Source organism: Biomphalaria glabrata, chromosome 16 (genome assembly GCF_947242115.1).
Source record: "Biomphalaria glabrata chromosome 16, xgBioGlab47.1, whole genome shotgun sequence".
NCBI lineage: Eukaryota > Metazoa > Mollusca > Gastropoda > Planorbidae > Biomphalaria > Biomphalaria glabrata.
In genome coordinates, this window is record NC_074726.1 from 4,727,114 (window position 1) to 4,752,427 (window position 25,314).

The following is a 25,314-nucleotide window of genomic DNA, read 5'->3' on the forward strand; positions in this document are numbered from 1 at the left end:
ACACTTGGCCGCTGAACAGATGGATTTTAGAATGACCATCCAACATAAATTGAGGAAGTAAAGAGTGTTGGTCGTTGTGCTGACCACTTGACACCCTCTTCCATACAAATTAGTAATTTAGAGGTTCCAATACTTATGACTAAGAATAAAAAGTTATAACAATAGACTTCCTTTGGACCCTACAGCCTGTATACAACACATACAGAAAACAGACAATTACGTGTAGTGTATGAAAGAGCTTGAGAAAATTTGTTGGCTAACCAGCGTCTTTGATTTTTCAATAATCCGTAATCTAAGGACCTTGCTTTTGGGTGCGCAGATGGGAAACTTTTTTTTTCTTTTTGTTAATTTCTTGCGGATGTGTACTGACATTAATTTCGTTTTAAAGTGCATGTAGTTGCAACAAAAGGACGATCTTAATGACCTGAAATGATGAAGGATTACTAAATAATGTTCCCCATATTTTTTTGGGGAGGACTATAACATTTTTTATGTTTATCTTGCGCTTTATTGCAATTTAATATATGTACTTTATAAAAACTACATTTGAAAAATAAATTAAATATACATTTATAATATACATTTATAATAAATGAAATTCAGGCTGATCTGTCACCATCTGATTAGCACACCTACCCTCACACCTTCCCCCTGAACTAAAAATTGTAATTATGTGTCTCAGAAATTTTGGGCTTCCATAGTGTGTAAGTATTTGTCACGAATCGAGTCTGTGACCTATTTCGACCAGTTTCTAGAAGCTCGAGTTCAAACCAGTGCAAGTGTCCAGCGTAAACAAGTTAATTTTAGGTATCCAATCAAAGAAAGGGGTTAAGGAAAAAAATAGCACACGTCAGCTTCTAGAAGGTCAAAGTTACTAAAATAATTAGAGGAGAAGTTTCCATGATTCTGGAATGTACGATTAAGAAAGGTATAAATTAAGGAAAAGTCAGTTAGACGGGGTCCTCGCATAGTAGTAGTTCTTGTAGAGCGATGGTCCTCGCTCAGTTCTTGATTAGTAATAAGTTTTGTGATATTAGCGGGTCCATTAAGTAAAGCTTTAGTAGTTGAAGTTGAAGTTATACTAAGTGAAGTTTTATATATCTTTAAGTTTTATTTATGAAGTGTCAAGTTGTTATTGAATTAAGAAGTTAATTTGATGTGAAAGTTGAAGAAGTTATTAAAGAAGTTTGAAGAAAATACAGAGAGATGTTTCTTTCTTCATTTCATTGAATTGTCAAGTTTGATAATATAATCCCTGGCAAGTGTGATCATCACAGTATTAACTTACAAACAAATCCCAAGTTCAAGGATGTCTGTGTGTGTCCGACTGTGTCTTAGCACAAGTGTGATGGATGAAGACGTTCGTGTGTCTGCGACAAGACAACAGTGGACAACCAAATGTTCAAGAACTATTAACAATTTCGGAAAAATGTTAACTTTACTTCTTCTGAGACAATGAAATGTGTCTTGTTTGTCTTGTGTGTTTTTAACAAAGTCATCTTCTATAAATCACCTTCACCTTTTCCATAGTTTAATGAACCATTGGGGCACAGCATATGATCTGTTGAACGTCTTTCTCCATTCCGTTCTGTCTTTTGCCTTGGATAGAATTTCTCAATGACAGGCCTGTCCATTCTTTGATGTTGACTTACCATCGCTTTCTCTCTCTCTCTCTCTCTCTGCTTCTTTTTACCTGGTTCTGTTCCCATAATTCTCCTTAACTAAGAATGTAGTAGCGATTTAAAAACATGTACATTTAAATGGACGTCAGAAGTCACCTGGCTGTCATGTTTGTGGTGTTACAGTGACAGTCATTAAGGCTTTCTTAAGTCATAGCCACCTTCAAAAAGGCTGCTGTCTTAAATCATTCGTGTCTCAGCCACAGTCATAAAGGCTACCGTCTCAAGTCAGTCATCTCTCAGCCACAATCATAAAGGCTACCGTCTCAAGTCAGTCATCTCTCAGCCACAGTCATAAAGGCTACCGTCTCAAGTCAGTCATCTCTCAGCCACAGTCATAAAGGCTACCGTCTCAAGTCAGTCATCTCTCAGCCACAGTCATAAAGGCTACCGTCTCAAGTCAGTCATCTCTCAGCCACAGTCATAAAGGCTACCGTCTCAAGTCAGTCATCTCTCAGCCACAGTCATAAAGGCTACCGTCTCAAGTCAGTCATCTCTCAGCCACAGTCATAAAGGCTACCGTCTCAAGTCAGTCATCTCTCAGCCACAGTCATAAAGGCTACCGTCTCAAGTCAGTCATCTCTCAGCCACAGTCATAAAGGCTACCGTCTCAAGTCAGTCATCTCTCAGCCACAGTCATAAAGGCTACCGTCTCAAGTCAGTCATCTCTCAGCCACGGAGAACTGTTTTTCTAGCATCACATTCAAAAGAGTAAAGAGACATTTGCATTGATCACGCTGATTTGGCTTTGAATCTTAGAAACATGAACTGAGCAGGTTTTAGTTCTTCTCATCTGCCGTTGGTCGTGCAATTAGGACAAGCACCAGTTGCTTTCAGTTTCTGTAAAGTAAAATAACACCAAGGTAATACATTCGTTTGCCTGTATCCGAGAGATTGTATATTTAAGGTCGTTAGTGGTATAAAAAAAATTGTGTATGCAAATTTAATCCAGTTATTATTCTGCTGAAAAAAAAGACCTGCGCCTATCCCTTTTTGTGTTGAAAATATACACTCATTAGATTAAAGGCACATTCCTCGTCCCATATGCTAGGGCAAATTTGTACAAATACTCCTTCTTCCCTAGTGCTATTAGAACATGGAATGGGTTGCCTGAGCTAGCCAGAAAAACCAGTGACTTGGCAGAATTTAAGTCATTGGTTAATATGCGTGACTAAATGTAGGACGTAATCATCTTCTTTTTTGAAGTAACGTCTGTATTAATATAAGATAAGATAGGATTAATCATCATGATACAGTTCCTTTTCTGTTTCAAAGACTTAACTGTTGGTGTCAGAAGAAGAAAAATTACCAAGCATTAAGTTTATTACTTCCCCACTCCTCCTTTTATGTTAATTAAAAACAAATATATTGAAGACTACTTGACGTTTATATATTGATCCTATTACACTACGCTTAAAAACATAGAAACAACAAAGTCTAGTATTTCAGAATTTATTTTTATGTACATGATTTCTAGATACACTAAGTACTCAACACACGCAAGCACACACACATAAATATACAGAACTAAAGTTTCTACACAAGGCTTAACAAAAGAAAAGTGACTAATAGACATGACTTCGTTGTAGAAGTTGTAGAACTTTGAAAATGAAAAACATATTTTAACTAGCCAAAATAAAACAAAAACTTCACGTGCAAATATAATGCCGTGACGTGATCGTGAATATGGGGGCATGTGTCTAAAGAGTAATCCTAAAGGAGACTAGAGCTAGATGATGAAGAGAATGTGAAGAGAGGAGTATGTGTCTTAAGAGTAATCCTAAAGGAGACTAAAGCTAGATGATGAAGAGAATGTGAAGAGAGGAGTATGTGTCTAAAGAGTAATCCTAAAGTGTTGTTTCTTTCTTAAGTAAATATATCGAAAATTGAAAGTCTGGTTTTACAACATTACTGATAAACATTTTACATACCACGTATAAATACCAGAACGTACTTTTTTTTCTTTTTTTTTTAACTTATCAAAGGGCTGTATCATGTATGAATCGAGGGCCAATTGAAAACAAAATACGGAGCAAAAATCTTATTGTAAATTCTATCACCTCCGAAAACTGAATTTAAAATGTCTATTACAGAAAACTGTTACAATATAGAAATTATAGAAATTGAATTTTTTTTTGTTATGAAATCTTCTATTTTTATGTGTACACATAGACCGATCAACATTCTGAGTAACTCTTTCTTGTTCAATGCATTATTTTGTTTTTTGACGGTTATTAATCATTTACGATGTAAATTTTTGGAAATTTCATTTAATTTTTATTATAAAATATATGTCATCATTATTCTAATGTACATCTACAGCCAACTTTTAGACGATAATAAAGGTACCTTGACATTTTTAAATCTCAAATGTATTAAATGATATATACTATCTGCTATTAGTACATGAGGGTATGAAAACTGAAAGTATATAAACAGATAAAATCATAATTTAGAAAGGTCACATATTTATGAATAAAAATCTCCTCCTTTCAGAATTGTAAATTGCTTACAGGGGAAATTACTCCGTCATCAAAACGTAAAAGAGAAAAGCAAATTCTATAAGTTATATGACATTATATCAAAGATCTGCACATACATGAAATATAATTGTGTAAAATCAAAGGCTTCCTGTTTCAACGTGCTATATACTAAAAAAGAAAAAAAAAAAACATAAATAAATAAATAATAAATAAGACACAAAAAGACTTTGCATAAATATAGGGTATAGCAATGAGGTAAGCAGTCATCAATATACAATGTATGTAGACTAACAGACAGCAATGCGGAGGGAACTCTGTTTTTTTTTTTCTTTTCAAGTAACATTATTATTAAGTAAGAAATTTTGAAAAAAAAAAGAGTAAAATATATGATAAATAAATGTACAGATTTGTACAGGGCATATGGCCAGATTTGAGAGTAGAGTGATATGGTCATTGTTGATGATTGGATGATATGGTCATAATAAGATGATATGGTCAGATTTGGGGATATGATGATATAGTCAGATGTTATGCCATGTGAAATGATAAGATGTCTTGAAGATTTGGTGATATGTGATACTTAAGAGATGGGGTGATACGTCAAGGTTGTGTGATATTGACATACTTAGAGATGGGGTGATATGGTCATACATGAAGATAAGAAGCTATTGTCAGAATAAGGGATATGACAATATAGTCAGATGTTATGACACGTGTCATAAGATGTCAGGATAAGATGATACATTCAAAGCGAGGATAAGATGATATGGTCAGTTGTGAAGATGCTAATGTCAGATGTCAGAAAGAGAAATGGAAATTACGCTCAAATGAGACGGTCGTAAATGTGGATCACATGTTATGGTAATTTGTAAAGTTCGAATGTTATGGTCAGAAATGAAGGTAATCTTTTATTGTCACATGTTACAGAAATGCTTACAGGAGTTTAATAAATAAACAAAACATGACATACAAAAGAGCTACTTCAGTATTATAACTAGAGACATTGTATATATTTTCTAAATATGTCAAAATGCAAAAGCTAGTAGAAATTCAAAACATGGCACGAAGCCTAACACATCTTTTTTTTTTTTAAGTTTCATTATAAACTACAAGACAAATGATAATATCAAGCATATCTATTATTTACATTCTTAATTTAATATAACGCCATGCCAGTCAATGCATTGTATGTACAGGTATAGCATCAACTTACTATACATACAATAAATAATTTAATGGACAGATCTCAAATCTAAGGGACTCCTCACTAAATATCCCAGGGTCGATATTATAAACATTATCACGTGAAACAAATGCTTAAAAATGTGACTTGATAGTTCTGGTGTAACAACAGTTGCACCACGAAAATTAGGCCGAAAATATTTCATTTAGATCTTAAAAAAACTTGTTTCATTTTTACTATAACAAGAAAATTTACTTACATAAAAAGAGGTCAGTCACACTTTGATTAAATTACACATTACAGTGTGAAGATCATGAGATAAGGCACTTAAGCTTGCATCTAAATTTGTCATATATTCATACATTAAAATAAATATTAAACAATAGTTATTTAGTGCACTTCTTTAAAGGACCAGACATAGGAACATATTATATATACTAGCATTGCCAACCGGCTACACCGATTGATTGGTTCCCACGCAATATATTGCTTATTTCGCAATTGACCACACCCGTTTAAGTAAGGCCTATGTATGTATGTATGTTACGAATAGAAATCAAAACCGTTTGACCAATCTTGATAAAACTTGGCAGAAATGTTCCTTGGGTGCTAACTTAGACCGTAGTGTATGTATTGTAGCCCTAAAACAAACTTAAGACCCTCAAACAAAAAAAAAGTTGACCATCTCTATGAAAGCATTCATAACTTCATCGATCTAGACCATATTTACATGAGAAAAGATCGAAAGGGTCTAGATCTAATTTTAAGAACTACACTTTGCGCAGATAGTTTTTGACTTTGACACATGAAAAAACAAAAGATAGTCTATTGATTTCATTACGTCATAAAATTAGCCTTCAAGTTTGTGTTTCAAAAGCATTTTTACATAAATTCGTTCCTTATATCTGCGAATTCAGACGTCCTGACTTAATTTATAATCCCTTTCATTCGGGTTAATCCCGTTTTAATTGTACTTTATATCCTATTCATCTATCGCTCCTTTCGTTTTTAATAGAGATGAATGTATCGGCTTCGAGTAAACCCATTTTCGCAAAACTAATTTTATTTTCGTAGCGAAAGAGAAAAACTTGAAAGGATCATTAGCTAAGTTTAACATACATCTAAATCCAATCCACTAGATTAGTAAACACAAACTAAGGCCCGCAGGCCGCGGAAAATGTCAGGCTAGTAATGATATTAAGGTCAACGCTGCCACATACATCCCTTTGACCAGTGCATTTTAGTATCTATAACGTTGAATTGGACCAACCCAATAATTTGGAGAGCGACTTCTTTCCTACCCCCTCCCTCCTCCAACTCTCAGCCTTAGCACTAAATCTTGTTTGACTACTCTTCGGAAATTTCAGTTCTTATTCGAAGTATTTGAAAGACGCTATGGGATCTTATTTCGCCTTGGCCCTTTTCTTATTAGTACATCCAGCAAATCGTTATACTCACATAGTATTTCGGCCGTACCCCAACCTTATTTTTGTGTACATTTAAATAGAAAAACTTCCAGCATTTCAAACAACCTCAATTTCGGACAAGGTATTCTAGTATATGTTACGTTTAATTAGAACGGCCCGAGTTAAAACGCCCTCCCAGACACACTCACTTCTGTTCTGTGAACTCCTATAACACGTTTCTCTCCCCCCCCCCTTTTTTTCTCCATGCCCCCACCCCACCGCCTATTAAAAAATTGAATTTTTTTATTTGTTACATCAAATTGCCAAGGTCTGCTTAACTTTTTATCTGCGTAATTATTTTTTGACTTTCTGACAGAGTTGTTCATTTTTCACCTTTGAACATTCTACCCTGTTATGATTAAACTTCAATAACATTTTTGTTTGTAATCAGAAAACGTTACTTTTGGTATAGAATTTTAAGAGAATGCATGCTCTTTTTATATAAGACAAGTTCTACTTCCTAACACCACAAATTAATTTAATTAAATTGGGTCAAATCAACGATGGTATCGTTAATTAGGAGAGAAAGAGTTAATAACGCTACCCTTCCGAAACACATACTTTTTGCTCGTGAATTCAATTACCAGTATCACTTATTTTCCTACCAGCCTACGCCTTAGAAAATAGTCCTACATACAATCTCCGACTATAATTCGAATTTTTAGCCATCTCCTGTATACCATTCGAACTTATTCTCGTGCTTTCAAGCACACCAGTTATTTAATAGTTTTATAATTGGTAGAGTTACTGCAGAATAAAGGATTTGAAATATCCAAAAGTTTTTTAATTAATTAATTTTTTTACTAGGAAATGAATGAAAAGTCGAGATATTGGGGTAGAAATTGGAACTATCAAAACGGCATTGCGAAGCTGGTAACAAACAGCTAGGAAGCCATCAGCTGAACGTTGAAATTTAAATGAAGTTCTGAGGCAGAGGCGTAGTGAAGGGGGGGGGGCAAGGGGGCACGATGCCCCCCTGTGCTACCCTCATAGAGGCGCCTATATATGTTCATGGTAAATGGAGGAGGAAAGCTCCAATAAATTACCTCGCCACTGGTGCACATTTTACACACTACGCCTCTGGTCTGAGGTACTGTCTAGAAAAGGTGTACATACACTGGAGGAGAAAAAAACTTCAATGTAATAAAACAACGAATGTTTCTGCTCAACTCATGTGAAGCGCATCTATTGTCACTCTGACAGAATTCAACGACAGCGAACTATGACCATTTATATCACTAAAAGATATTTTGTACCATGCTTGAAGCTTTAAATAATTACTGCATCCATTTTTTTTTAATTGTCTATTTACAGATGAAAAAAAAAAGAGCACCAGTATTTTACCCCCATACACAATGATTATCATAGGCGTATCCCACTTTGTAGACAAGTTGGGGGCAGGTGTATCTGGGAGAAGGTTTCCGTGCTCCCTTAAGTCGATCAGCAAACACTACTCTGCTCGAGTCGGGATTTGAACTCAAGCCACCTTGTTAAATATCTAAGCCAGCCGTTTCAGCCTCTCAGCCACACACCCCATACAAATTCCGCTGTATTGAATTCGACAACAATTACATTGTCTTGTATCTCTGAATCTTATCTTATCTTATAAAATACAGACGTTAAAGTAAAGTTCCCCTTTCACCTTGTGATCTATGGGGCAGATTATGTAAAGCTAGTCTGTTTTTGTGGCTGGCCTATGGTTAACTTTACGCCCTTATTAATGTCAGGTTCCCATTGGAGCTGGCTGGACTCAGAGGCGCCCAAAGATTCCGAAGTTAAAAATAACGTTATTCTCCAGGATTCGAACCCAGGATCCCTTTTTGGAAGCCAAGCACTTTACCGCTCAGCCACAGTGCCTCCATAAAAGATACAGACGTTACTTCATAAAGAATCGTGATGATTACGTCCTATGCGTATCCCTAGTTCAATCTAATCATGAATGTTAATCACTTAAAGTCTGCCAAGTTATTGGTTTTCCTGGCTGACTCAGGCAGCACATTACATGCTCTAATAGCACTAGGGAAGAAGGAGTATTTGTACAAAGCGTTTATAATCTTAATATTCTTGCAGGACAATGTTATTTTCTCATGCAGACATCCAACGTCGCGGTAGAATAATATCTTGTCATTTTGTTCCTGCTATAAGTGTTGCCACATATTTTTTTTCTGACAGTTCTAATGCAATGACTTGAAAAATCTCAATTACCAGGCCACAAAAAAATGAACATAATTTGCGTTATGGAAATCGAATAGAATTGTTAAACAATTATCCTGTTATGACTTGTTCTGACAAGACTTTAGCCTTTTGTAGATTCAAACTTCAAGCAATGATCATTATTTTAAAGATTTGAAACATTTTGAGATAATTTTTCTATTGCGTTTAGAATTTTTTGATCACCATTCTTTACATCCAGTGTTGCACTTGAGAACTGAAATCATGTTTCGATGTTTTAAGACGAGGTTATGAGTTTAAGTTGGACGAGGATATTGCTTAGAATCAGGAGTTATTTACAAAGGTACAGCTCTTGTTCGTCTGGACATTCTTTGCACTTGACCACGCAGCACCAGATGACCTCGCATCTGCAAGCACGTTTGAACTTCTTCTTCTGGACGTTGTGACCTCGCCCGCAGCAAATGCTATCACAGTTCTCCCCCTTGATGCAGGATCGCCCGACAGTCCCCGGGGAGTATCGGGTCTCCCTGCAGAAGCTGGGGGAGTCTTCGATGTAGGTCAAGTCGGACTTCCTGAGCGGCGCAGTGTCGTTGGCGATGTTATCTCCTAGGTGAGACTGCTTGGACGGAACAGGCAGAACGGCTGCTTCTTCAGGAAAGCTCTGTAGCTGTTTCTTTAACAAGGCCACTCCGGTGGCTTGGTTGGTCACGTGAATAACCTTAGCTGACCTCTCGTATTTGGCTTTTAGGACATTGCCAACTGTCTTGAATGGAGACAGTCTCAGCCAACAAGTCTTGACTGTGCAAGATCCAGAGACCCCGTGACACTTGCATGTTGTGTTGACCAGATCTTTGACAGTCTGTTGGGAACAAAAAAGATGTGTACATGAACAAAGAAGCTACGATCATAGATATGAAATTCAATCTAGCTTCTTATTAATACTATTATACTAATGATAGTTTGTAGCTTTGACTTTTTTTTTTATAACGTGTAAAATGCATTGCAGCTTTTTTTCTCATTTGTAAGCTTCTCAGAAGACTTTATAAATATTTTAGATAATTTTTTTTCACATCGCCGTTTCCCAGCACACACACACGTAAGTGTATTAACATTTTTTTTATTCCTTGTAAAGAGTTCAATCTAAAAATAAAGAAACTGCTAGAGCGTCGTATAGATCTAGGTTTTTTTCGACAGGCCCGGGGTCAAGAATTTGATGATATACCCCCCCCCCCCAAAAAAAAAAAACAACAACTGAAAGCTCCAGCGCGTGTACGCACTTTTCCAAAATTGAGGCATCAGTTCATTAACAAAAAGACATTCTTACTAAAAGTGGTGTACTTTTTTCAAAAATCTGCTTGCATATATAATTTTAAAAATTTGATTGCTCACATTTGGAAAAGAGAAAAGTAGCCGTTACATCAAACTTTGAATGATCTAAAATATCATGATGTTCGATTTTCATTTTCTCTTCTAGTTTCTGAGATCTAAACGGGACAGACGGACACACAGGCCACACAAAACTAATAGCGTCTTTTCCCCTTTCGGGGGCCGATAAAAAAATTATTTTTAAAAAAGCTTATCTAAAGGGGAAGAACTCCGTCCTTAAAACTATATCTAACAATAATATAAAAGTTATTTCCCCTAATTCGATATCAAACAAAAGAATTAATTACTAATACATAATTGACTAATTGAGTAATTTTGTCTAATGATTCATATTTTGTAAGGTACAAAAAATGATTGTTTAAGGTATCAACTTGATCAGAGAAAACGCGAGGGAGAAATAGGACAAACAATTATTTAAGGGGTCCTAACCCCAACAAATTTAGCCATATATATGTAAATACTGAAGTATTAGCTGCTATTAAACAAAATAATGAATTCCCAGTAATTAATTGTCTAATCGGTTACTTTTTAAAAATTGATTCATGTTTTGTGCATGTCAATGAATAATCGTGCGAAGTTTCAGCTTGATCCGAGAATGGGTGTGGGAGAGATAACGTAAAACAATTTTTACAAGACAGACAGAGTGAGCTGATATAAACTTTATAAAAAGGGTTACCTTACAATGGATATAACAACGTCTTCTAACAAGATACTGTGTCATGACGTCTTCTTGAAAGTGAAAAAACGACTATGCGGGCCTCATTAGTTAACATGAACAATGAAGCCATGCACAGTGAAGTTGCTACACCACTAATTCAAGTCCCCCCAAAAATCGAGTGAAGATCGCCTAACATCATCACAGTCATTAGAAACAAATGTATCTTAAGCAGCGGTTCTCGACCTTTTAGGCTCGGTGACCCCTTTTTTTACAATCCCCCATTCTGCCGCGACCCCCCCCCCCCCAACAGCAATAGAAGAATAGACCCAAAAAAATCCATTTCTTCGATCTTCTTAGGCGACCCCTGGCAAATCGTCAGTCGACCCCCAAAGGGGGTCGCGACCCACAGGTTGAGAACCCCTGATCTAAAGCCTTATCTCAATGGTTAATACAGGCCCTGCTATAGTCTTACACTTTCTTCAAGGATAGAACGTAGATGGACAGAAAAAAGTTTTGGTCGGAAGCTGGTCTTAAACTCAAGAGGTGCTAATACAACAAAGCCAAACACCATCTGACAACAACGTCCAAATGGCAGGGATCTAAAGAACCTGTTATCTGCCCCCCCCCCCCCAATAAAGAAGTGTATCTCCGTCCGCGGTTTCAGTTATTGTGAACGAGTAGTAGTGTCGCCCAAAGGAGATAAACAGATTAACACAGCTAGGTCACACATTGGTAGTGTTAAGCGCACAATGTAGCTAATGACATTCCAAACGGCCCGTGTCATATGTCTCCACCCACAATCCAGAATTCCCAGATTTGACAATGGACACGAATAATTCGATACCCTGGACCAACAATGCCACAAGGAAAACGAACAAACCCCCACATCCCCTCCCACTTTCCGAGCAATGAAGAAGCACGCCGGTAATAAACTAATCCCAGCCCCGGACGTCGGAATCACAAATAGCTCAACAGATGACAAGGGGCCAGCGCTAATCTTCTCCCGGACAATGTGGATCTTTCAGCAACTGCCAAACCGATATCCTTTCGGGAGGTTATTTAGCGAATCGTTTCATGTTTGCTGAGGTGGTCAGAGATGGCAGTTGCTGTCGGTGCCGGAAGTTATCACAACATCGTCTTAATGTCTATTCACTGCTGCGACGTCGGCATCTCCGGAGTTTTGAATAGCAGCATGACATGGGAAGTGAAGCAGAAGACGAGACGCCCCCGCTTCTGTTTTGGGGCATTTAAATAAAGATTTATTATCTTTGCAGTTTTAGCCTTTTGGCTATTTGATCAGGAAATGAAATTCTTTTTCTCTTGTGCATTACAATTTTAACGAATTAAATCATTTATTAAAATAGATGTCTCAGTAAACTGCATAGGTTTAATCTAATGCAGCCAATAGTGCATTTGCTGTAAGGCGACAATAAGAATAGTAAAATAGAAAAACATAAATAAATATACTAAACTTGAGAAACGTCTACAATGTCTAAATGATCAAATACCAGAATTTTAAATTTAATATCCAAAAACAATGTTGATCTGAAATTATGCATCGGAGAAATTCCGTGTAAAAACTTTTTACCAGACAGACAGACGAGGGAAAAAAAAGAGAGACAAGTTTGAGGGGAAAAAAATCATAAAAAATACTTTTTTAAAAAGAAAAAGGCTTATACGAAGTGAAATCGTATCCATTATTTTGGATCAGTCATGTACTTAACTCTTTCTCTCCTAACTGACGATACCACTTTGATTCCACCAGAATGTGGTAAATAATTACGGAGAGAAAGAGTTAAATTTGTACCTGCTCTTAGCAACAGAGGAAAAATCTAGTTTTACCGTTATAATTTTTCAAACTAAAAAAAAAAATAAAAAAATAAACTTGGCTAGAGAAATACGCCTAGATCTAGATCAAGCATCGGTTTTTGAAAGGACTTTCGCCTTTTTGAAAGAGGTATTGCTTTCGGGAATTTCCGAAGGTACGGCATTTTGTTTTCATTCAAGAGTTAAATGAATGTTCAGGGAAATTTTGCGCATCGTCTTCTAAGTCTAGATCTTAAGGCCTAAAGCCCTACCATTGGAAAATGATAAAGTGTAGTAGATCTATACATTCGCTTAACCAGGATTCTCTCTCCGGGGGTAAAGGAGGGTAAAACATGTTCCATTGTCTTTTAATCTAACATTCATTAGTTATTAAGAGAGAAACTATCGCTCTATAAGCTGTAGAAAGAAATACTGTCTTTGTTTTAAAAAAAATATTTTTAATGATTTTTTTTTTGTTAATGGCTTATGAGTTTTATGTGCTTTTAGTATTTCTATAGTACTTCAACTGTACTTGGCAGCTTGGTGGACAAATAATGTTAGAATCATAAGTAGGCTACAAGAAAGTAAAGGCCTTAACTGTACTTCAATTCTGAAGCCCAGTATTTTACCGTTTATAATCAGTATGTCTGATAGCAGGCCATTGGACAATATTTGGATATCTTAGATTGTATTAACTTCTGTTTTGATTACATTAAAGTTTAACCTAACTGGATTACAGTTCTGAAATTTATTTTGAAGCGCTTAAAGGGCAACAACCGTAAGATATATATGTGAATTGAATAGATTCCCAAACCCATTTAATTGTGAAAACACCTCAACAAGTTTGGAAAACAAACTTGTCCTATTCAATGCGCGGCTGAATGCTGTCGTCTGCTTTTGTCTGCTCATTTAAGCCCCGTTTAACCAGCATTCTCTCCCTTTGAAAACGGGGATTAATACGGTAGCTGATCCATGGTGCGCCCATTGTCTGCACGTCAACAAGCTTAGAGGATCTCAGTGGATCATGTGGGTCATGTGGTACTGAAAAAAAAAAATGGGAGTTAAGGAACAGCGCTTTAACCCTTTTTTTATGGGTTGGCCTGTTTTGGGGGAATTTCCGCTTTTAGCAGAAGTTTTTTCTACAGTTGTATATGTTGTTTTTTCTTGGTTAGTATTTGTGTTTCCGAGTCAGACATAGTATAAGAATATCTTATGAAAAATGAATTATTCTGAAATTGTCTTAGGAAACAGGATTATTTAATAGCAGCTCTTAGATAAGTCTTGCACTTCAATTAGGAGGGGAGAAGGAATTCCGACATAAATGTTAAGATTCGGACAACTGCCTCCCATCCCCCCCCCCCCAACAGAGACGGCACTAGGTACAAGCAAACCAGGTAGCCACCTAGGGCCTCCATTGGTGGGGGCATCGCGCAGGCTTCAAAACATTGTTTTTTAAGAGAACAAAATAGCAAAACTTAAGTCCATTGTTATTGTTGGGGTACACTAGCTTGACTTTTAAATAAATTACATTATTTTTCTTTCGCTGTTTAACTTTAATTTTCTTTATCATTTAAGGCCACCAAATTCAATTCGCCTAAGGCTTCCAATTATCTAAGGCCTCCCCCCCCCATGACAAATACCTTCATCTAAGTAAGCAAGATACATTAAAAAGGGTGAAGTGACTCCTTAGGTTGGGGCCCCGGAATCAAGCCATGTTTGTCCCTCTCCGTCCAAGCCAGGCGCGGGCCTGGTGGAACCTTTTATGAAACTTGCGGAGAGCTTAGCTGTATCAACAATCATATCTAGCTTAGTCTAACTTATAAAAAAAGTGGATCTATGTATACTATTCGTCCAAGGGTTTCAACTACTTGTCAAGAGAGTAGTAATTTAACGCTATTTTTTTTCGTGAGATTCAAATACCTTCCATAAAGTCCAGTAGAGAATACCAAACTTTGCCGGTGTGTAAAGGCTGTATCTTGGTATTTGAAGATGGACAATTTTATCTCTACTCTATAAAATTATCATAGCATTTTCACACCATAGTCTGCTTTAGAAAATCGATTACAATTAACTCGTGTTTCTGTCGATAGTCTAAGGAACTTTTACAGAGCAGCAGCCATTTTTCGAAATGATTTTAACAAACTAGACATTTAAACAACTAATATAACAAGAGTCTATTTTAAGGTTGATGTATATATATATGCATACAGTGCTTTTGTGACGGTACGCACCGGTACGGCGTACCCGCACCTTTTTCAATGTGGGGGAAAATATTACTTTTCTTGTATTTTACTTTTATTATTAATTTATTAGTTGTTAAAAGTAAGGCAATCCATCTCTGAGTACCGGCACCTATTTTATTTTACAAAAAAAAACCCACTGTATAGATAGATAGATAGATAGATAGATAGATAGATAGATAGATAGATAGATAGATAGATAGATATTGATATAGTTATAGATATATCAAGATATATACTAAGATATAGATATACTAAGATATAGATATACTAAAATATAGATATAGATATACTAAGATATAGATATACTAAGATATAGATATACTAAGATATAGATATAGATATACTAAGATATAGATATAGATATACTAAGATATAGATATAGATATAGATATAGATATAGATATACTAAGATATAGATATAGATATAGATATAGATATAGATAGATAGATAGATAGATAGATGGATACAAACAGAGAGAGAGAGTGAAAGAGAGAGATAGAATTTAAAAGTAAATTCAGACTCAAAAATACTTATATGCGAATCTAAAGACGAGTGTATTTATCTCTATAATGTTATGAACGCAGCAAGCTCGATTTGCTTTCTCGCTTTTTCTATTTATTAATATGTCCAAAGTTTTTGAAAATCGCCCCCCAGTACATGAAATGTGTCAAAAAATAAAACTTGCAACGAAAAATCATGTATGTGTGTCAGTGTGCTTAATATACGCTAGTGTACACCATCCACTAAGTGTACAGTAAACTAGAGTATATATTACACTTGGGTAGCTCTTCACTAATGGTGATAGAAAACATCCCTACTGTAAAACCATTGACACTATTTGACCAAGCAGTTGAAGAGAGACACAAAGAACGGAATCCTAGAAATGTCCACACACATTCTGTTTGTCCAAGTGATTTGAATTCAAAACTAGACATTCACCAGGAATGAAATGGTTTGTTGTAGAGTTCCCATGACGAGATGATTGGAAGAATGGAAATACAAAGTTCTTTCTAGATCTAATAGAATTCGTTCAAACATTTGTAAAAAAAAAAATCTTTACTTGAGAGATTTTAACTTAAGCAAAATTATTTAGTTCATACAAATTCATATTGACAAGTACATCAAATGAAAAAAAAAAAGACCAAGAATGGCTTTTTTTTTTTTACTTCGAGGTGGCTGAGTGGTTAAGCGCTTGGATTTTACACCTGGGGTCCTAGGTTCGAATCTCGGTGAAGACTGGGATTTTGAATTACGGAATTTTTAGATCGCCCCTGAGTCCACCCAACTCTAATGGGTACCTGACTTTAGTTGGGAAAAGTAAAGGCGGTTGGTCGTTTTGCTGGCCACATGACACCCTGCTCGTTAACCTTGGGCCACAGAAACAGATGACCTTAACATCATCTGCCCTATAAGACCACAACGTCTGAAAGGGAAGCTATTCTTTACTTTACTTCTAGTTTAACCAGATGAATCAATAATCTATAAGGGAGGCTCAAAGATTTGGCAACAAATTTGAAGAACAGTAAAAGCGAACGTTTTAACATTTTGCCAGTACGTCCACCTTAACTTATCCCTTGGTCTGTTGGACCGTTGAGGTACCACACAAGATCTGTCAACTGTCTTTCTCCATCCTCTGTGTCCTTAGCTTTTGATAGAATTTTATTCACTGACAGGCCTGTCCATTCTTTGATGTCTTCCCATCGCTTTCTCTTTCTTCTTCCTGGTACTTTTCCCTAAAGGAAGGTCTTTGCAAGCCCTGATGACCTTTTGATGTGGCCTAGAGCTTGAGTATACTTTTTTTTTGACATTGGTTATTAGGTCATCGTGGGGTCCAATAGCTGGATTAATCCTGTTTCTTATATCTTCATGCGGTCTTTGTGAGTGACACCTAAGATCTTTCTGTAGCATCTTAGTTCCATTGCTAAGATCCTCTTCTCGAGCCTGCAGACCTCCAAGATTCGCATGCAAATAAGAATGTGGCCGTGACCAGGGAGCGCATCGGTCTGATTTTAGTATCTAGTGCTATGCGTTTGTCTGTCCAGGTAGTTTTGAGTCTCGCAAGTTCTGCTATAGACTGAGAAATTCTGGCCAGTAGTTCAGGTTTGGTTTCTGAAACACCAGCTCAAAGATATTTAAAGCTACTGTTAAGTTACAGCTCTTCGACACCAATGTTGATATTCCTTTTAAATTCCCTGTTGTCTATGGCTATATATTTATGTATTATTTACACAATTTACACACATCCAACAAATAATTTAACCTATGCTCTCTTTCTATGTTAACACACATGAATACAAATATTTTTTTCTGTATTAACGTCAAAATATGTAGGTCAAAGGTGGGCTTTCGTAACCACATACAATTCTGCACTCTTCTTGCAGCTTCAGACTCGGAAACATTCGACTTATTAGAGAAACAATTTAAATTATGATAGATGTGTCTTACTGATCTACATACGTGTTAGGCCGTGGATTTAAATCGAATAGATTAACACTCTAGGCGTTTTGCACTGTTTTACTTGTGCGAACTAGGTCAGGGCCTATCCTAATATAACGCATTAGAATATTAATTAATACGTACACTTCTCTTAAACCCCAACCCCCCGCCCCGCCTCCAACCTCCCCAGCCCCCACCAAGAGTACGCTAAGTAAAAGTCGGATTGTCATGAATGTGTTTTAGTTACTAGTGACTGTATTTCTTACATAATGAACGAGAAATTCAACAAACTGCAACACTTTTTAACAATGTCATGCTCACAGACCTATGCATATATGTATACTGTCTTATATTAACGTTTTATAACTAAAATAGAGAGACTCTGCGTTTGGTTAAAAGCGTTATGGTTTGCGAGTCTGTTAATAATTATTTGGAAAAATGGAAATTATCCACGTACTTTCAACTGTCCTACTTTTAATCTTTGTTAGAAAAATATAATTTAAAAAAATGGCGCGAAATTTGGCGGGATTTATGTTACATAAAAGCAGATCTAAGGCGTGGCTTATCGCTGCGATGGTTGTCAAAGTTATTATGAAATAGTCTGCCCTTGAACTAAAAATAGCATGCACTTCTATTGTAAGTAAATCTCAAGATCAAATCAAAAGGCAAGCTAATAAGATGAAGGGTGTGAACACTTTCAGCCAGCGTTGTTTAGTTATACAAGTTTCCATTGAAGTAACCAATTGAAAAGCAAAATATAAAAATACTTTTTACAAATTAAAAAAAAAATTATAAGGGAAAGAACTGCACATTTACTGCCCTATATCACAATACTGTAAGATTTATTTCCATTTTTCTCTATCAAAAATAATTAATTACCCCGCAAACCAATTATTTTTGGATTGATTAATGTATTGTCATCGACAAAGGATGATGCCGTACCCTCATCAAACAATCCGACAATGGGAAGTGAGAGAAAATACGTGTAAAAAAAAAGTCCTGCCAGAGTTAATATATGTATAAGCTTTGTAAAAAAACTGACCAACCTTTATGCCCGCCTCTGTGTTATGATCGTCCACTTTGGCGCGGATGTCCTTGTCGTTGTTGCTGAACCTCCGAAGGAACTTGCGGGTGAACTTTAACCCAAACTTGATGTTGTCCCCGCAGCCGCCCCACAGCCACGTCTCCCTGTTCTCCAGGTGCTCCGTCTCGTCGCACGTGCACCGGTCCAAGATCCCCTGGGCGCACGACCTTGACACCTCGTGGACCAGCCCCGCCGAAGAGATAGCGAACAAGAAGGCTGTTTCTTTAAAGCCTGAAATAGAGGAGTTTTGGCTATATTTAGAACAAACTAAACAAACAAACAAATATATATATGTTATAAAGTTATAATGGTTTAATGTAATAATTTATATTTAAAAATTAGCGCGGGGCCTATGAAAGTGCGGGGCCCACTGCGACCGGGTAGGTTGCAGCGGCCTAAGTCCGGCACTATTGACTGAAATATTCAGAATGGAATCTGATTGCCTCTACCAACTTTAATTCTATTTACAACCTCGTTGTATCTCAATGCATGTCCTGTTTTTGTATCATTTGTGTTCTAGTCATGACCATGTGGGCGTTTCATCAGGGCGTTTCAGGCCCGGACGTTTGTCCCACATTCAGTTTAAAAAGTTAACACCTCACAGTGAGTCTGAGCTTTGTGGGAAACTCCCTTTGCTGGCCCAAATCGTCTATACGCGTAACAGTTAAATGAATGAATTTGTCTTATCAATGCAATAATAAAAACCCAGGGCCAGGAAACGTCTGTTTACGTTGTGGCTGGTCACATTGAGTAATTGGTTTCATAACATTAAGACAAAAGTATAACGTCCTTGATAGGGGGGCCTATTGTCAGAAAACGCCCCGAGGTGCATTTAGTGGGTAGCGGAAAGTACTCTGTTAAATATGACAGTTTAATTAAAGAATAATGACATTTTCAGAAGATTAAGATAAAGGGAATATATTAAGATGTGATTTTTTTTTCGTTAAGTTCATTTCAAAATATTTTAATTCTATTTTCCTATCACTAGCCGAAGGGAAATATTTGGAGGGGCAGGGAGGGGTGTTTGGGGGATCCCTTTTCCTTATACATCAGGATTCAAACAATTCTGTTTATGTAAGCTGGCCAGATCAATTATTTTTTTCTACTAGTTTAACAAAGAAAGAAATCTAACATTTTTTTACATTTCTAGCTGTAATCTTCGGTGGGACTAGGTGAAACCGTAGACATCATTACCGATGGAGCGTCTGGTACATAACATTATGCCTAAGTCTTTAACTATTAAACTTCAAAATTCGTAAAATTTCACATATAAATAATATAACTTAATAAAATATCCAAAATATTTTAAAAATAATGACTATATTGAGCTATTCTATCGCTATTCTACATATATATATATATATTTATATATATATATAATGTGGTTGTTGTTGTTTTTTTTTTTTGTTAAAAAAAAAATAGGTGCCGGTACTCAGTGATGGATTGCCTTACTTTTAACTACTAATAAATTAATAATAAAAGTAAAATACAAGAAAAGTTATTTTTTTCCACACATTGTAAATGTGCCGGTACGCCGTACCAGTGCGTACCGTCACTAAAAAAGCACTGTATATATATATATATATATATACATATACATACAGTATATGTATATATATCAAACTTAAAATAGACTATTGTTATATAAGTAGTTTGAATGTAGAGTTTGTTAAAATCATTTCCTATATATATATTTCCATTTTCTGTATATAACACAATTATTTAACTTTAGTTATTGATTAACAAATTGGTTAATATTTTTTATTGATTTATGTGTGGTCATCGACAATGATGTGCGAAATTTCAACTTGATCCGAGAATGGGAAGTGTGAGAAATAGGTTTTAAAAAAAGCCACCCGGACAGACAGACAAACAGACGGAGTAAGTTTATATAATCTTTGTAAAAAAAACAACAAAAGAAAACAAAACAAAAAACTTGTTTATCGTAGATAACACTGATAAAAAAATCCGTCAACAGCTCTAAACGGGGGTCAAGGACGACTAAGACATCGTTTTAAAAAAAAAATTGATAATAATACCTTTTTAAATACGAAATGTTAATATCTTAACAGGCTGACCAAGGCAAGTCGCTTAGTGGACATACACAAAATACCTAAACAAAACAGTTCTAAATAATACAGTTTCCCTTAAGGTCAGCGGTTCTCAACCTTTTATGCTCGGCGATCCCTTTTTACAATCCCCCACTCTGCCGCGACTCCCACCCACACAGCAATAGAAGAATAGACAATAACAATCCATATTTTCGATGGTCTTAGGCGACCCCTGGCAAATCGTCAATCGACCCCCAGGTTGAGAACCCCTGCTTTAGGTAGATGCTAGTGTAATTATGATACTTGAAGTTGAAGATGACAATTATTTAAATCGTTTTGCTCTTGACCAGGGACACATAGATTTTAGATTTCAAGCGATGTCCTAACTATAGATGAGATCAACTTGACCTGACCACTGGCTAGCCTAACTATAACCTTGAACTTCGCGACGTAGTTTACGTCTAAACTGGTAGAGCGGCTGATTTTAACGAGCGTATCAACCCTCCAGGCACTGGTCGAAGTCCAGATTTTTTCATGAGCTTAATTTTTTTTTAGCATAATCACTTTTGTGAAGAGCGTTTTTACAAAGGGAATGCTGAAAACCAAATGGCTTTGGAAGCTCATAAACTCTATATGCAAATAGTGTATCTGGATTTATGGGTCATTTTGCATGTGTAGATATACTACAATTGGGCAAGTTTATTTAAAGTTAATTTAATAATTTTGAATGAAGCATACAGTAAAAGAACAATTTAGCGACGCTATCAAATTTAGAACGAGACAGAGAGAGAGAGAGAGAGAGAGAGAGAGAGAGAGAGAAAGAGAGAGAGAAAGTGTGTAAGTGGGAAATATAAAATGCTAACTGTTTATTGAAAGTTAAAAAAGAAAAGAAAAATGAATAATATACAAATTTCCTTAAAAAAAAAAAAACCTTGTCTAAGGGGAAGAACTCCACACTTTCTATAGTATCTCTCAATAATGCAGAAGTTATTTCCCTTATTTGATCTCTACACATTAAGCAATTTTTTTTTTTACTAATCGGTTAATTTTTAAAATTGATTCTTGTTTTGTTTGGTACGATAAGAAATAGTTTAAAATTTCATTCAACTTGATCCCAAAATGGGTGTCGGAGAAAAAAAACGTGTACTAATTTCTATAGGGACAAAACCCTACATATTTAGCCATAGTTGTGCATACCGAATAATTAATTATCCTGGTTGATATAAACAATTAATTATTTTTTTTATTGATCTACTTCTAGTCTAAGCCGATGAATAATTGTGCAAAGTTTGAACTTGATCCGAGAATGGGTGTGGGAAAAATAACGTGTACAAACTTTTTACCAGACAGACAGACAGACAGGGTGAGTTGACAAAAGCTTTGTAAAAAGGAAGAGATGTTCAGGCCAAAATAAGCAATATACAACCTGGGAACATATCTTCGGGCATAGCCCGTGGGCAATGCTAGTAATAGATATTTACTTACAACAAATAACTGATTTCTATTACTTTTTGATGTTATTATTGATTATCATTATTTTGTTACAGTATCAAAACGTTTTGAAGTGAGAATTATAACAATAAGAAGGGTAAAGGCTAAGTAAAACAAAAATGTCTCTATACAGTACAATATCATCATAGGTCTTCGAATGGCCGCCTAGTCCTGTATTAGGCGCTGGACTGTCAACAATTTTAACATTTTTTGTGTCTTTTGCCACAAAACACAAGTGCCACAAAGGGAGTCATGGTTCCATAGTCCAAGGTTTGAACTCTTCCCGCCGCCATCCCACCGCCGACTATCAGGAAGTTTGAGGATGTAGGAATTTGCAATTCCGTAGAAACATCCAAAACTTGTAAAATAAATAAGACAACTAATAAGACAACTGGTCTTCGAGTCCGAAGAATAATGCAGAGCATATTTCTTATCAGAGTGAACACAGTATGTGAAATACATCTTAATTCAAAAATCTAGGACAAATTCATGCAAGTGCTTATATTTCCAACGTGCCATCAAAGCACGGAGCGGGTTGCCTGAATCAGCCAGAAAAAAAACACATTTAAATAGAAGAAGAGTTAAAGTCTCTAATAAACCTAGAAACAGAAACTAGAACAGACACAAAATAGAGCAGTGCGATTCATAACAAACGAATATTCACATTTGACTAGAGTAACACCTTTAGTAAAATCACTAAATTTAGAAAGCCTTCAGGACAGAAGGCTCAAAAGTAAAGTAGCAATCATACATAAAACACTGAACCATAATCTTCAAATACAAAAACAAAATTTAATAAAATACTCTGAAAGACACAAAGATAAAGGCACATTCCTCGTCCCATATGCTAGGACAAATTTGTACAAATACTCCTTCTTTCCTAGTGCTATTAGAGCATGGAATGGGTTGCCTGAGCTAGCCAGGAAAACCAGTGACTTGGCAGAATTTAAGTCATTGGTTAATATGCATGACTAAATGCATGACGCGTAGGACGTAATCATCTTCTTTTTTGAAGTAACGTCTGTATTATATAAGATAAGATAAGATAAACCTGGACGACTAAGTTAGCTCACTGTTAGGTGTAGGACATAATTGGTTGTTTTTTTTCTAAAAGGAACCTCTGTAATTTAACAAGGAGAAGACACAGCCTTGAGTGTCCTTAGGTGTTAGACCGGATGTTTAGGACTGAGAGATACAAGATCAACTTCGAGTTTTTTTAATGGCTTTTATATGGTGCATCTTTCATGCTTACAGCATCCTCAAATCGCCTTTGGTCTACAGAGCGCTTTGGTCTACAGTGCGCTTTTGGTCTAGAGAACGCTTTTGGTCTACAGAGCGCTTTTGGTCTACATAGCGATTTCGGTCCACAAAGCGATTTTGGTCCATAAAGAGAATTTGGTCGACAGAGGGGTTTTGGTCCACGGAGCGCTTTTGGTCCAATCTCTTTTGTGTAGACTGAGGAAGGAGATTTGGGGAGAAGTTTTTTCGTGTTGCCTTTGGCGTCTCAGCAAACACGACTCTGCTCGAGTTGCGATTCGAACTTGAGCCCCCTTGTAGGTTGCGAAGTGTAGATTGTTATTTTCAAATGTCTAGATCTATATGTTATAAAATACTAAAACTAATCTACTATTTTTAAATTTAATATTGCATTCAGTCTATTAATAGATTATCTAGGCTTTTTTTTTTACATACATCTAAATTACAAGTACATTATTCCAAATTTATATTTTAGATTTAGATCTAGTAGATATAGATCAGTGATGCCCAAACTACGGCCCGCGGGCCAGACCCGGCCCGCGACGTGGTTCCATCCGGCCCGCCCGCTGAAACGTCGTCACTAAGAGTAAAAATTTACCTTCCAAACAAAACAAAAAAAAAAGGTTGAAAAAATGTATCTTTACCTACGTTTGGGCCCTCACTTTTTCTCCGATGGATTGGTATCATGATCTTTAACATTTGTATGTTTGTGAAATGGGATTCGGAATGTAAAATCTACCAGGAAAAGTTAGCAGATCTTTACTTTTTTTTTTTTTTTTGTTCAACATGATAATAAGCCAACATATTTATTTTTTAAATAAAGTGTGGCTGTTTAATAAACAACAGCATAAAAACGGCATTATAAAATAAATATGGTGGCATTCTTGGTTTGAGTCGCGAATAAAAGAGTGTTAGAAACCTATATATTTGATACTTAATAGGTTATTTGAAAATTATTATCTACTAAAATAGTTTCAGAACAATTTCATTTCATTTTATAAGTTTTCGTTCATTTGGCCCGCGATATGAGTGTTGGAAATTATAATGGCCTGCGGGTCGAATTAGGTTGGGCATCAATGATATGGATCTTAAGAGTGCTAAATCAGAAGTTTAATTTAGGTAGATCTACATCCTCATGCTAGTTCCATTTACATGAAATCCAATAGCTTTGTTGGTAACTGTGCTGGGACATCGAGCAGACGTTGCAGAAGTACAAGCTCGATTCTTTTCTTTCTTTTTTTTTTTTCCAATTACAAATCAATACCAAAAGACTATCTAAAATCGCTCGTATGACATATTGTACATATCCGGTAGTTGTCATTCCGTAATGTGTAATATATCTCTTTATCAATAATAGACTATGAGTTTGTTATTAGCGGGAGATTCGGATACGGAAGTAGATTATCTTTAACTTTGAAGGAACATCCAAAACATGTAAAACGTTTTACAGAAAAAAAAATAAAAACATTTTTTACAACGCCAAATGAATCTTTGAAACATTATTACTTTTGACAATCAAAACATAATCACGTCTTGAATATTCCTTGCGAATAGGCGAATCCGACTCCAACGGGGGCCGCCTCTGAGTTTGTGTGACAACACAATCTCTCTTTGTAATCTTGTGAATATTTGTTTCGTTAACTGTCGATTTTCCCGTTTAACTTTTTATCATCTCTACTAAGCTTCAGACCCTTACTGTATAGTTTGTTTATTTATTGTAATTAATTTCTTTCAGAAGACCTGGTTCCTCATTCTTCAATTGTAAGCTAGCAGACGACATACCCGCGAATGATTGAACATTTGATAATACCATACGTCGACCACCCAGAAATGAGTTTCTCTGATGTTTCTGAGACACAAATATTTGCAAAATAGATTGCGGACTGAATAAAATATGAAAGAATCATTTCACTTTAAA

The 25,314-nt window shown here is 36.0% G+C and overlaps 1 protein-coding gene across 1 annotated transcript in view; it reads right to left on the bottom strand.

Moving 5' to 3' along the window:
• Positions 1-3,117: 3,117 nt before the first annotated feature.
• The window catches only part of LOC106078692 (protein Wnt-9a-like), a 65,881-nt gene continuing 43,684 nt past the window's right edge, over positions 3,118-25,314 (bottom strand). Inside the window, exons 4-5 of the mRNA XM_056013978.1 lie at positions 18,560-18,828; positions 3,118-9,842 (exon numbers count right to left, since the gene is read on the bottom strand). Coding sequence (XP_055869953.1) covers positions 9,315-9,842; positions 18,560-18,828 — 797 coding nt within the window. The 3' untranslated portion in view covers positions 3,118-9,314. The remainder of the gene's footprint in view (positions 9,843-18,559; positions 18,829-25,314) is intronic.